The sequence below is a fragment of the Molossus molossus genome, unplaced genomic scaffold, assembly GCF_014108415.1.
Source record: "Molossus molossus isolate mMolMol1 unplaced genomic scaffold, mMolMol1.p scaffold_m16_p_12, whole genome shotgun sequence".
Classification (NCBI taxonomy): domain Eukaryota; kingdom Metazoa; phylum Chordata; class Mammalia; order Chiroptera; family Molossidae; genus Molossus; species Molossus molossus.
The window spans coordinates 16,901,737-16,916,414 of NW_023425347.1; the positions used below are offsets into that span (position 1 = coordinate 16,901,737).

Genomic DNA, 14,678 nt, shown 5'->3' on the forward strand with positions numbered 1-14,678 from the left:
ATGGCTGGGAGAAGGGACTTAGGAATGCCGGCTTTCTTTCAGGTGCTGCCGGGGCCCTATTGTTTGGATGCTGTGGCTCCCAATTTAACTCTTTCACACCTCGGAGTGTCAAACTCCAAGGCAGCTATCTTTATTCACGCAGCTCTTTGAGATTGTTGCACAAATATTATGAATTCCAGGTAAGAATGATTTCGTGATTAGTCCAGAAAAACCTGGCCCCCACCCCTAAAAGAGCTAACGTTTAAGCTTGGATCAGTAAGCAACATATTTCCATCAGAAACTACAAGAAGCATCCACAGCACGAGTATTAATTAGCAAGTATAGATAGTTTAAGAAAAAAGTATTCATGGAAATGAAATTTTTTATTTTTATTTTTCTTAAAACGATTGATTTTAGAGGGAGAGAGGAAGGGAGAGAAACAGTGATTTGTTGTTCCATTTATTTATGTATTCATTGGTTGATTCTTGTATGTGCCGGGACCGGGGATGGAAAACTGCAACCTTGGCATATTGAGATGATGTTCTAACCAACTGAGTTACCTGGCCAGGGCTGAAAAAAAAATTTAAACCTATAAAGGTGTTTAAAAGTAATTTTTATAACTATCAAAATGACTTATAAGGAGAGAAAATATTCTATAAGTAGAAAGCGGTGATAGAAAAAAGGATGGTTGTTTCATGAAAATAAGAATTTTCAATCAATGTATTTATCACACATTATTATTGGCACGAGAGAAAAAGATCTACTGGGAGTCCAAAATAAAATTGTTGTTGACTCATTCTTAAAAATTGATTGGCAGGCCCTGGCCGGTTTGGCTCAGCAGTTGGAGCGTCGGCCTGCGGTACAGAGAAAAATTGATTGGCAAGAAAGCTAAGAGGAAGCCCAACTTGAACCAACCAAGATGTTAAAATCATGGGAGAAAGCAAGCAGAAGGACGAACCAGGGCAGCTAACATTATTGAAAAGGAGGAGAGATTATTACAAAGTAGATGAAGATACTAAATAGGATTAGAAGAAGCAGATGCTATTACAAAGGGCTGACTGAGGGGCTAAGTGGATAATAAGGCAAATGAAGGATTCTGAGAAATCCCCTGTCCAGGAAATGAACGAACTGCTTAGACAAACTAATAAATGAATAAGAATGACCAAAAGTTACCAGAGAAAAGCAGAAGGCTCTTGATTTATACAGCCACCACACTTAAAAGAAGCTTTTTGTTGTTTTTTTTCCAGGGGCGGGGAGCTTTGAAACAATACTAAGAGGGTGTAAAAGTGAACTGAGAAAATCTAAAGTACACAGGGATGGAAGGTTGGTCTTAGGAAGAGCCAGAACAATAAAAGATTCTTCAAATACCTAAAAGTGACCATAGGTGAGGGGGAACTTTCAGGAACTTGAAAAATTAAACTAGGTTTTATTTTACTTTACTTTATTTTAATATTTTTTGTCTTGCCTTCCGCAGCCAATGAAATGTGTCAGGAGTGGAAACAGTGTCAGAAGAGTGATAAATGAAGGGCAATTAGGAATTTCCCTCCAATAAATTAATACGACTCAAGAAGAAACATTCCTGAGTGGGAAGGAAAAGTTGCAGAGATTAATGCTGCCTTAATGCAGTGTTTGGAAAGACAGAGATACTAGGGGAAACAGAGCCAAGTAACTCTAGCACATTTCTAGAAATGGACCAGGGAGAAAACAGAAAATAGCTAGAAGCATCAGGGTGAAATTACTAAATGCCTATTTATATGAGTTCAGAAAAATAAAACAATCCAATTGGAAGAAAAGCCACCTCCATTAAATTCTTGTAGTGGATTTTTGACATTTGTATTTATAGAGAAGACTGGTAAACAATACAAAGAGGGTATATAATCAAATTATACATACTCCTTTGTGAACTGAGAAAATCTAAAGTAGACCATGATGGAAGGTTGGCCTTAGGAAAAGACACAACAATATTTATTTATTGGTGTGGCTCCGTGGTTGAGTGTTGACCCATGCACCAAGAGGTTGTCAGTTTGATTCCTGGTCAGTGCACATGCCCATGTAGTGGGTCAAATCCCCAGTGGGGGGCATGCAGAAGGTGACCAACTGATGTACTCTCTCATTGATATTTCTATCCCTCGCTCCCTCTCCCTTCCTCTCTATCTAAAATCAATAAAGAAAAAAAAAATTTTAAACATTTATTGCATCATTAACATATTCTTCAAATGTGACTTGTTAACTAACATCATAGTATAGAGACTAGAAAGGAAGGATTAAGAGCAGATTAAACAAACCCTCCCTGCTTTAACACTCGAACAGACTTAAGGAGCTGACATCGTTGTAGACACAAAGGTTCCCACAGGTTTGGGCATCCAATGATAGAAGACCTATGTATTATGCATGAGTAAGAGATTTGTCTAAAAAGAGAAGATCTTCCCTGGCTGGTGTAGCTCAGTTGACTGAGCGTCCATCCCTGCACCAAAGGGTTGCTACTGATTCCCAGTCAGGGCATATGCCCTGGTTATGGGCTTGATCCCCAGCAGGGGGCATAAAGGAGGCCGCTGATCAATGTTTCTCACATGGATGTGTTTCTCTCCCTTTCCCTTCCTTTCTCTAATAAAAACATTTTAAAGAGAGAGAGAGAAAAGACTTCACAGAAAAGGTGCGCATTAAGAAATCCTTGCAGAGCCCTGGCCGGTTTGGCTCAGCGGTTAGAGCGTCGGCCTGCGGTCTGGAGAGACTCGGGTTCGGTTCCCGCTAAGGGCACGTACTCGGTTGCAATTTGTCCCCAGCCCTGGTTGGTCGTGCGGGTGGCAGCCACTCGATGTGTCCCTTCACGTCGATGTTTCTGTCTGTCTCTCCCTTCCTCTCTCTCCCTCCCACTCTATCTGTACAAAAAATGGAAAAATATCCTCGGGTGAGGATAAAAAAAAAAAAAAGAAAGAAATCCTTGCAGAGAGGTGATGGAACAATGGTTTTCTTGGCAGACAGGGAAGCAAGACAGTATTTCAGACATGGGGAAAACCTCTGAGAGAGCCTGGAGCCAGGAATGAGAAACAGATTGAGGAATTGAGATCAAGGCTTGGTAAGAACATAAGTTTGGTAAGGAGCAGTGGGAAAGGTTGGGTATTCTAGAAGGGTCCTCTAGACTAAGACAACCTGGGTTTGAAGTGCAGCTCTGTAGCTGTAAACCTCTCTGTGCCTTGGTTGCCTCATTTCAAAAATGGGATATTCGGCAAACCTACCTTAAGGATTGTTCTAAAAGTCAAGGGAGGGCTTCCGGTCTCCGTGAGCATGTGAGTTGCGAGTGGTGAGCCTGTTCAGATAAAATATGGCTAAAAGCTTACGGAGTAAGTGGAAAAGGAAGATGCATGCTGAAAAGAGAAAACAGAATGCTCCTAGAAACACATAGTCTCCCAAAACTGGACCAGGAAGAGACAGAAAACTTAAACAGACCAATAACAACTAAGGATTGAAGAGGTAATCAAGACTCTCCCAGCAAACAAAACCCCAGGCCCGGATGGCTTCACGGGGGAGTTTTACCGAACATTCAAGAAGGAACTAACACCCATTCTCCTCAAACTATTTCAAAAAATTCAAGAAGAAGGAAGACTTCCAAACTCATTTTATGAGGCCAGCATATTTCTAATTCCAAAACCAGAAAAAGACACTACAAAGAAAGAAAACTACAGGCCAATATCCCTGATGAACATAGACGCCAAAATCCTGAACAAAATACTAGCAAATCGAATCAAAATACTAGCAATACATCAAAAAAATTATTCACCATGACCAAGTGGGATTCATTCCAGGTATGCAAGGCTGGTACAATATTTGCAAATCAATAAATGTGATACACCACATAAACAAAATGAAGAATAAAAACCACATGATCATATCAATAGATGCTGAAAAAGCATTCGACAAAATCCAGCACCCATTTCTGATCAAAATGCTCAGCAATGTGGGAATAGAGGGATCATATCTCGACATAATAAAGGCCATATATGAAAGACCTACAGCCAACATCATACTCAATGGACAGAAACTAAAAACATTTCCATTAAGAACAGGAACAAGACAGGGATGTCCACTTTCGTCACTCTTATTTAACATAGTACTGGAAGTCTTAGCCACAGCAATCAGACATGGGAAAAAACATAAAGGGGATCCAAATTGGAAAGGAGGAAGTGAAATTGTCATTATTTGCAGATGACATGATATTATACAGAGAAAACCCTAAAGACTCCATCAAAAATCTACTAGAGTTAATAAATGAATTTGGCAAAGTAGCAGGATATAAAATTAACGTCAAGAAATCGATGGCATTATTATACACCAATGATGAACTCACAGAAAGAAAAACTAAAAACTAAAAAAAAATCCCATTTACCATTGCAGCAAGAAAAATTAAGATACCTAGGAATAAATTTAACCAAAGAAGTAGAGGACCTATTTGCAGAAAACTACAGGATATTGAAAAAAGAAATAGAGGAAGATATAAAAAAGTGGAAGCACATACCTTGTTTATGGATTGGAAAAATTAGCATCATTAAAATGTTCATATTACCCAAAGGAATCTATAGATTCAATGCAATCCCCATCAAAATACCAACAACATATTTCACAGAACTAGAACAAATACTTCAAAAGTTCATATGGAACCAAAAAAGACCCCGAATAGCCACAGCAATCTTGAAAAAGAAGGACAAAGTGGGTGGGATCACAATACCAGATATCAGGTTATACTACAAAGCTACTGTAATCAAAACAGCCTGGTACTGGCACAAGAACAGGCATATAGACCAGTGGAACAGAGCAGAGAACCCAGAAATGGACCCAAGACATTATGCTCAATTAATATTTGACAAAGGAGGCAAGAGCATACAGTAGAGTAAAGACAGCATCTTTAATAAATAGTGTTGGGAAAAAATTGGACAGGTACGTGCAAAAAAAATGAAACTAGACCATCAACTTAACCATACACAAGAATAAACTCAAAATGGATAAAAGAATTAAATGTGACCCGTGAATCCATAAAAATTCTAGAAGAAAATGTAGGCAACAAAATTTCGGACATCATACACAGCAGAATTTTCACTGATACATCACCTAAGACAACAGAAACAAAGGAGAAAATGAACACATGGGACTACATCGAACTCAAAAGCTTCTGCACAGCAAAAGAAACAACCATCAAAATGGAAAGTCTACCCACTGTATGGGACAGCATCATTGCCAATGATACATCAGATAAGGGGTTAATTTTCAAAATATATAGAGTACTCATACAACTCAACAAAAGGAAGACAAAGAACACAATTAAAAATGGGCAGAGGAGCTGAATAGACACCTCTCCAAACAGGACATACAAATGGCCAAGAGACATATGAAGAAATGCTCAACATCACTAATCATCAGAGAAATGCAAATTAAAACAACAATGAGGTATCACCTCACACCTGTCAGAATGGCTGCCATCAACAAATCATCAAACAACAAGTGTTGGCGAGGTTGTGGAGAAAAGGGGACTCTAGTGCACTGCTGGTGGGAATGCAGACTGGTGCAGCCACTATGGATAACAATATGGTGTTACCTCAAAAAGTTAAAAATTGAACTTCCATTTGACCTAGTGATCCCACTTCTAGGAATATACCCTAAGAAGCCTGAAACACCAATCAGAAAGAATATATGTACCCCCATGTTCGTAGCAGCACTATTTACAATAGCTAAAATCTGGAAACAGCCCAAGTGTCCATCAGTAGATGAATGGATAAAAAAGCAGTGGTACATATAAACAATGGAGTACTATGCAGCTGTAAGAAAGAAAGATCTCTTATCCTTTGAGATGACATGAAGGAACCTGGAAAGTATTAACCTAAGCGAAACAAGCCAAGCAGAAAAAGACAAATACCACATGATCTCATTTATCTATGGAATATAATGAACATAACAGTTTGAGGAATAGGGTAGACCCAGAGACGTGAAAGTAGGATATAGACTGACAACCCTCAGAAGAGGGGGTGGTGGGGGGAGGGAAGAGATAAACCACAGAACTTATATGCATGTTCACATAACCAATGGACATGGACAACAAAGTCAGAGATGGGGCTGGGGGGATGGGGAGGAGGGTGTCAATGGGGTAAAAAAGGAGAAATATCTGTAACAAAAATAAAATTAAAAATAATAATAATAATAAAAAAGAAAAATATCCGTACTACCCCTAATCATCCCCCATTCCTCATCACCAACAATGCATTCAGAAAGAAGCACTGTTGGCGGGAAGGAGGAATTGGGAGGAGGGTGTCTAGGGAGGAAAAAGGAGAAACATCTGTAGCAAAAATAAATTAATAAAAATTGCAAAAACTAAAGAAAAGAAAAAAAAAAGAATGCCCCCAAAAAGCTTATCAGACTTAAAAGTATTCTTAAAGTAGATACTGATGTTCTAATGAAAGATGTTCAAGAGATAGCAACCGTGGTGGTCCCCAAACATTCTGAAGAGAAAACCCAGTGTGTGGTGAAAGATGAAAAAGATGACATGAAAATGGAGACTGATATTAAGAGAAAAGAAAAGAGTCTTCTAGACCAGAATGGACAGTACCCCATTTGGATGAACCAGAGGCAAAGAAAAAGACCGAAGGCAAAGCGAAAGAAAGGGAAGGGGGAATACATCGCAAAGGCAGTGAAGGCGGCTAAGGGTCCGGCCTGGTAGACTTTTTTTTTTTAATTTTTTTTTTAATCCTCACCCGAGGATATTTTTCCATTTTTTGTACAGATAGAGTGGGAGGGAGAGAGAGGAAGGGAGAGAGAGTGAGAAACATCGATGTGAAGGGACACATCGAGTGGCTGCCACCCACACGACCAACCAGGGCCGGGGACAAACTGCAACCGAAGTACATGCCCTTAGCGGGAACCGAACCCGGGTCTCTCCGGACCACAGGCCGACGCTCTAACCGCTGAGCCAAACTGGCCAGGGCCGGTCTGGTAGACTTTTAAAAACTTACAAATGCCATACGGGACAGATCCTTGACTAGAAGGTGTTCACTGATTTCAGCTCCCACCAAATGAAAACTTTCTTTCCATATTTTAGCTGGGTCTATTTCTTCAATTTAAACCCAACATGACACCTCAAATTTGTTTTGAGAACTTGAATAAAATATTTTCCTTGGTGAAAAAAATCAATCAATCAATCAAGGGAGACCATATTTGGGAAATGACAGTAGCTATAGCGATGAATAAATTGTAGTCAGTCTGAGGATGAGAACGCACACCCTCCTTACTTCCTCAGCATCATCTCTGGCTGACACTCTATTCCCTTCGAAGCATTACCTTCTGAAGACCACAGCCCCCCTTAGCCAGCTCTCTCTAAGAGGTGGTAGGAAGGCCAAACATCCTCAATTTCCCTTTTCCCACTAAAAACTTATTCCATTTCTTCTCCATATAACTTCCCCTCCTGTTTCCGAGGACACTGCGTCCCCACTCCTTTGCAAAGACAACCTCTCTCTCGCACTATGGATTCAACAGTTTCCTCCAGGCTCTTGCAGGATGATGTTTCACCAGTGAGCTCATCCCTCTTTCCGGGCTGCAGCTCCTTCCCCTCGGCCTCTGGCCATGCTCCAGTGCCAGTCTGAGGATTCTACCAACCAATGACAGTTACTTGATGGGTTGTTCAACAATATTCTGGAATGGATCATAAAGGCAGTTTCAATAGCCTGTCCTGTGATGAAGAATTGAACTATCTATGTTTCATTGAGGGTATCTGGCCCTGCATGGCCACAGGATGTGTATGAATCACCGTGTAAAAGGGGAGCCCCTGTAAACATTTACTATTTGTGGCCTTAGTTCTGAATTGCCTTTCTGGACCTATTTCTCTTCCCTGTTTCTCATCCACTCCTCACTCTCTGAGCGGACAGATTTACTGTTTGATATCCTTCTTCGGCTCCCTGTTTTATCTTTGAACTTGATGTTCACCCCATTTCCCTTCTGGCATGACTGTGCTCCTCCTAGCAAAGACTCTGCTCTTTCCCTCTGGGATGGGGGGGGGGCACTGCATTGAGCCCTTTCAGGTGAACCTGGGGACCTTTCAGTTGGGGCTCCACTCCTGGGGGGTGGGACACCTAGTAGGTTTTGTGCTGGAACTGGGAAGGCATGAGCTGACACACACATGCCCTCAAATATGTAGAAGAAGCATTTTTCTTATTCTCTATGGCCCCAAAGGATAGAAGGAGCTATAGTGGGACAATAAAGGGACAGAGTGCAGTTTAAAACAAAAACGAAGAGGTATTTGACAGCGGTCAGCACAGACACAGCCATCACTTCCTTGTCTCTGGAAGGTGCTCAAGCAAAGACTGGCTAGCGCTCAAGTGGCAATGCTCGCGAAAGGAGTCTTGCATCCTCTGGGTCATTGTACTGGGGGTCTACAGGTCCTATCAGTACCGAAGCTCTCAGATTCGGAACTTTCATGATTCTTTGCGTTAAAAAGAAAAATGTCAGGTGCTTGACTACAAGGGACAATGTGGAGTGAGAAGCATTGGAGGGTCACTCACACACATGGCTCCTGCCCAAAGGAAGCTAACCATGGAGATGAGAAGCAGGCGAGAAGCAGGAGAGTTTGACTCTCTGTTGGGAGGGAGGAGCCACACCCTCCCAACAGAGGCCTGGCGCTGTTTTTCTGTGTCAAATGGAGCAGCTTAGACCTAAAGAATGTCTGCAGTTTTCGTCTTCCCACACGGATACTCTATAATAATTAGTTTTACTGCTTTTTTCACAAGCTATTACTTTAATTACTTTAATTAGATAGTTCATGCACTCTAGTTGTTTACAAGCACTTTCTTTTGATAACATATTAATAAACAGTAGAGGGAAGCTACCACCTTGGAGGAAGCCAGGAAGTTGTCAGTAGGTAGGCCAGGGCCCAGAGCAGGGAGGCAGCTTCTACTCTAACCTGGAGACCACCCAGCATCCTGAGACCTTCTCAGAGAAGAGGCAAGTCCCCTCCCCTGGACAGAGTCTAAGTCACATACTTATCCTCTGTGGTCATTGCCCCTTCCGTCAAAGCAACAGAGAGCAAATAACCTGTTTTCTGTATGCTCCTCGGACAACAACAACCACAGAGTAAATAGTGAAGGTTATGGATGGTTACCTGTCGACCTTTATTAAAATTCCACATACTTGACATTTCTTAGCTATCTGGTTTGACTCCTGGGTTCTACCCCTTACCAGTTGTGTGATCTTGAAAAAAATAACTTCTCAAATTCTCAGTTTGCCTATTTGTCAAATGAAGGTAAAAACACCAAACCCGTTGGGTTCTTTGGAGGATTAAATGAGTTGGCAGCACTGGGTGGGTGCTGAGACTCTGCCAGCACAGAGCAGTCATTCCATCGTTATCTCCTCCTCCTCCTCCTCTCTCTTGCCTGCTTTCTACCCTTCTCCGCAATTTTGATATGACCAAGTTGGGACTCTTTGTTTCCAGACTTCAAGGCTCTCTCTTCATTATTATTCCTCAGCCATCTTTTACATGAGTATGAAAGACAGAAAACAAGATAAGTTGAGAACACAATTTCCAAGGAATCGTCACTATTTGAATAGTTCTACTGGGCCATCGGAAAGACTCCAAGTCCCCTTTCCCGTGGCTGTTACATCACACTCTCAAAAAGATGCACACGTTCTGTTTTGGGGCTGGTGTCCCTCAGGGCTCCTCCCCACGGGGGCGGGGCTGACCAGCCCAGGGAATGTCGAGGGGCTACGTGCGGCTCTGCAGGCTCGGCCCAGACCCCGAAGGAGACAGGCACCGGGACCTGAGGTTTTGGTAGCCCATGGCCCAGTATGCCTGTCTAACATCACACTTGGAACTTTTTTTTAAAAAAAAAAAAACAAAGCCCAGGACTCCGGAAAGCCCTGCCGCGTGCTGTCCGAGTTGTCTCACATTTGCTCAGGTGGACACTTACCCTGGAAAAGAACGCAGGAGTCACCAAAGCAGTCACCCGGGAATCCATCAACACAGGGAACTGGAGCTCTTTATAGCAGATCCCCAGAACCTCATCCTTTGTGTGCGATGGGGCTGCTAAACCATTCTCAGGGAAATGGGATTTAATTTTTAAATTTTCTTTTACTAAAACGAATACATTAATGCAAACAGAAAATTTTTCCCCAGGAGTTTTCCTATGACTAGGATCTAGAACAGAGAAAAATATTTGGTCTATGTTGAATTGAAATGTTTGCACTTGACCTCATGTGTTGTATTGTTCCAATTAAATATGATAACCAGAGGTATTTTTATTACAACTCAAACGCCAAAGGAAGAATTGACCACATGGTTTTCAAAAGGAATCTTTTGGCACCATCTTGTGACTCTTTTTGGTATAATTTCCACAAAACCAAAAGCATCCCATTTGTTTTCTAAAGGAGTCGTCTGGCTCCCTCACGTGGCACATCACGGAACTGGGGAAACAGCGGCGAGATAAAGCCTTTGTCCCAGGAATTGTTTGCTGTCCTGTTCTTTTAGTGATTCCCTGAAGAATTACAGTGTAACAACTTACTAATTTGTTTGTGCAGATTTGAAATGCAAAATAAATACTGATAAATTCTCATTTTAACCTCAGAAATGGAAATTGTGAGCATCGCTTTAATGGAAGAAGTGGACAGTGGAGAGGCTCAAAATTCTCCTGGGTTGAGAACCACTGAGAGAGAGTACACTACGAAATCGTTGAGATACAGTGGAGGAAAGCAGCATTATCGCCAGTATAACTTTTCATTTTCCCACTTGTCCTGAGACAGGTGGGAAACAATAGAAAAATGGCATTGGCCCGGCTGCAAGACCAGCTCCCAGAAAAATGCCCCAAAGCTGACATGTTAATGCCCCTGCAGCCTGAGAATACACCTCGGACATGGAGCCCTATGGAACAATCAGTCTTGACTATGTAAGATTTTCATGGTTGCAATATATAACTGCATCATAAAATGTTTCCCAAAAATCTGGAAAAGAACAACTCTCATGACTTCCTGACCTTCAGGTTCTCGGGGCTCTGGCTTTCGGCTTCATTTAACATGTCATGCTCGTCTCTGCACCCTTCTTCTTGAGCTATTCTCAGGTAACTATCATAGTTCTCCTTCATATTTGGTGTTAGCTTAAAGATTTAGATCTCCTTCCACAAAGACAACCTTCTAAGAGTTTCCAAAGGGAACCTCCTTTCTTCCACCATTCTCTGTGAGTGTCTAACTTAAATATGTCAGAATTTCACCCTTTTCTGCTACAGCTCTTAAACTGCTTTTTAATGATCAATATTTCATTTATTCGTTTCATCACTCGTTTGATAATTACCTATTATATTCTGTGCACAGTGTTAAATGTCAGGAATACAAAAGGCATTAAGCTAGTCCCTAGCTTAATTGAGGAGCCCACTTACAGTACAGTACTAAATAAAGAGAAATTACAATACATTGCATGCAGCCAGGGATGGAATGCAGGTGTCAGTGAAAGAACTAATTCTGCCTCAAGATAGTCCAAGAAGGTTTCACAGAGGAGGCAGCAATTAATTGGGCATAGAGGATGAAGAGGAGTTTGCCAGGCAAAGAATAACACAGGCAGAATGAATCACATGCTGTAAAGACTAGATCTGTGAATGAGTCTGATTCGTTTCTATTCTTGCCTTCTAGATACTCTTCCCCAAAGATGGGAGTCTCTTTTTTTTTTAATTATTTTTATTAATTTGTTTTTTATTGCTTCTCGGCCTTTTGGCTAACATCAAGTGTAGTATCTGTTCTTATCACTTTAATTTGTTTTTGTTACAGATGTTTCTCCTTTTTGCCCCATTGACACCCTTCTCCCCATCGCCCCACCCCCACCCCCAGCTTTGTTGTTTATGACCATTGGTTTTGCATACATGCATATAAGTTCTGTGGTGTATCTCCCCCCCCAACATCCAAGATGGGAGTCTTTGTCCTTCCCCAAATACGGATGTGCTCCATGTCAAATGGACAGCCACCGTTACTGAAGTCATTTTCTCGAAACTACTATTGCTCCTGCTCTAGGCTCTGCCACTCTCCCACTTACACTTCCTCATCTGATGTCTCTCTCCCTTTCTGCTCACATGCAGTTGCCAGAACTTGTCACTTCCATCTCTGCCATCTCAGGCCCGTCCATCCCTCTTCTGCTGTCCTATGACCATTACTGCTCATTCAGACACGATTTACCTCTGTCCTGGAAGCTGGCGGGAGCCTCCTGACTGGTTTGTGGCTTGCAGTCTCCTCTCCCCAGTCTATCTGGCCATAAGCTCCCACAGTCTTCTGGAAGCACTGCTGGGCTTGGGGATTGTTGCTCATGCCCCTGCTGCAGGGCAGGCAGGGAAAGCCAGGGTCTGGGATCCGTCGCCTTTCGTGGGAGATGAGCCCTGCGGTAAGAAACAAGCAGAAACAGCAGTGACATAACAACCAACAGCGTGCCCACTGCAGCCTAAAAATCAGGCCCCTGCCCCCGGAAGACCTGGCTGATTCCCCGCCAGCCGCTATTCTCACAGTCCTGGCAGGGCCAGCAGGCCCACCCTCAGCCTCCCTCCTCGTTATTCCCCACATTCCACAAGCGGTTCCGTCTTCAGCCCTGTGCTAACTCATGCACGCTTCACTCTCTCGACTTCATGGTTCCGCCCTTGTTTCCTCTGAGTTGCTCCCCCAATGCCACCTTTCCTGAGAGGTCCCCCAACAACCCGCCCTAGGATAGCAGCCCCCAACCCTCAGCATTCCTGGGAATTCTTACCCTCTTTGGTTTATTCGTGTTTATTTCTTTTTAATTATGTTTATGTACATCCTGTCTTCCCTCCAGGACAGTAGGGACTTCGCACGTTTTGTCCTCTGCTCTATTCCTGGGGGGTAGGGGGGTGTCCGGCACACAGTGCTGAGTAAACACCAGTTGAATTCATAGTGGAAAAGGCACGTTCTCTTACCTCTCTCCCCAGCAGGGTCTATATTTTCCAGCCGTGGGATCTGGGTAAGATTTTTTCTCCCCAGTAGGTGCTGGGGTGGAGTGGGAAAGGGAGGATTTGACTGACCCGGAAGCCTCATCCTCTTGGCAGCGGTCACTGGCTCAGAGGTGGGCACCACGCCAAGCCCAAGTCAACAGTCCAGGCAGTGGTGGCCTCGGGGCTGGAAAGGTGGCCCAGGTTGGTGTGATCCAGGTAAAGCCCTTTGGCTTGGTGGTTAGGGAGAGGGATGGTCTCAGTTCCCTGATGGGTGTGATTGGTGCTGGTAAGAGTGGAATGGCTGCAGGTACTTTCTATCAAGAGAAGCCTCAGCCGGAGGACCAGTCCGACGCTGGGCAGAGAGCACATGGACTAGCAGAGAGCCAGAGCCCATACCACAGTGTGAGCCTCTCCTGGGTCTGTATAACTGCTAGACTCTTTGTCTGTTGAACTAATCAATTCCATTATAAAGGCAGCTCGAGATGAGTTTTTCTTTGTGTGTGTGTGTGCAATCTAAAGCATCCTAACTGATACACTGCCCTTAAAATGTGTTCTGGTGATGTTTTAAGAAAGACATCGATCAATTAGCATATGTATTATTTAACAAATTCATCCATTTGTCAAATATTTATGGAAAATCACACAACTACTTTAGAGAGTGAGCTCAATGATAAAGAATATGATACTAATTATAAAATATTGAAAGGAAGTAATTATATTATAAAATAATAAGAAATCGGGAGTGTTTAGCCTCAAGGAAAGAAGACTTAGAAGGCCCATGATGGATATCTTCAAGACAGATGTCATCTCATATATTTGAAAGGGGTGACAAGTTGAGACATGGATTTAGCAAGGACCTGCTGGAGGACAAGATTATCTTAACTCTGTTTAGTCTCTTCTCCTAAGATATCAGGGGGAAATATAGTCACAGAGAACATAGCAAAAAAGGGCAAGGCTTTGCCATTAGCTCAGACTTTAGTGCCACGATCTAAGTTAGCACAGTAGCACTCTCAAAAGACAAGTGCTCCTGCCCTGGCCGGTTTTGCTCAGCAGTTAGAGCATCGGCTTGTGGTCCAGAGAGTCCCAGGTTCGGTTCCCGCTACGGGCTCGTACCTCGGTTGCAGTTTGTCCCCGGCCCTGGTTGGGTCGTGCGGGTGGCAGCCACTCGATGTGTCCCTTTCACGTCGATGTTTCTCTCTCTCCCCCTCCCACTCTATCTGTACAAAAAATGGAAAAATTTCCTCGGGTGAGGATTAAAAAAAAAAAGACAAGTGCTCCTTATTTAAGGGCAACTGGGTGGGGGAGTTCTTCCCTCTGTGCTCCCTGCACCCTTCTTCCCCGCTGTGCCCTCACCTCAGCTGCTGGTAGCGTAGATATTAATTAGATGAACCTTCCATGCTCTCTACTGTCTCCAGGCACTGGCGTTGGAATAGCCTCCTTAAACACTGACTCAAAAAAAAATTCTGACTCTACTTCCCTCAGCTTTTCCTGGTCCATGCACTTCAGCATGGCCATTGAGTCACTGAATGCAGCTGTGCCTAGAAAAATGATCATTTCCTTTGGCTGCTTCCTGGGTAATGATCAGGACAAAAGGGTGGGTAGTATTTATCGCTCCCCTAATAGCAACCCCAGGCCAACCTGGGTAATACACCTTCCAGATGGCAGCCCAACCAAAACGAGGCCAGCAAGCTTCAAACATAATTCTGGTTCTGCTGCCTGGATTCTCTCATCAACTGACATGGTCCTAGATCATAA

At 43.0% G+C, this 14,678-nt stretch overlaps 1 protein-coding gene and 1 pseudogene across 1 annotated transcript; both read left to right on the top strand.

Annotated features, from left to right (window-relative positions):
• Nucleotides 1-3,301: 3,301 nt before the first annotated feature.
• Nucleotides 3,302-6,682, top strand: LOC118627253 (uncharacterized protein C12orf31 homolog). Its single transcript, XM_036257536.1, has 2 exons — nt 3,302-3,354; nt 6,352-6,682. The coding sequence occupies exons 1-2, from the start codon at nt 3,302-3,304 to the stop codon at nt 6,680-6,682; spliced, it is 384 nt and encodes a 127-aa protein (XP_036113429.1).
• Nucleotides 6,683-11,687: 5,005 nt separating this feature from the next.
• On the top strand, nt 11,688-11,793 carry LOC118627459 (annotated as a pseudogene).
• Nucleotides 11,794-14,678: the final 2,885 nt, after the last annotated feature.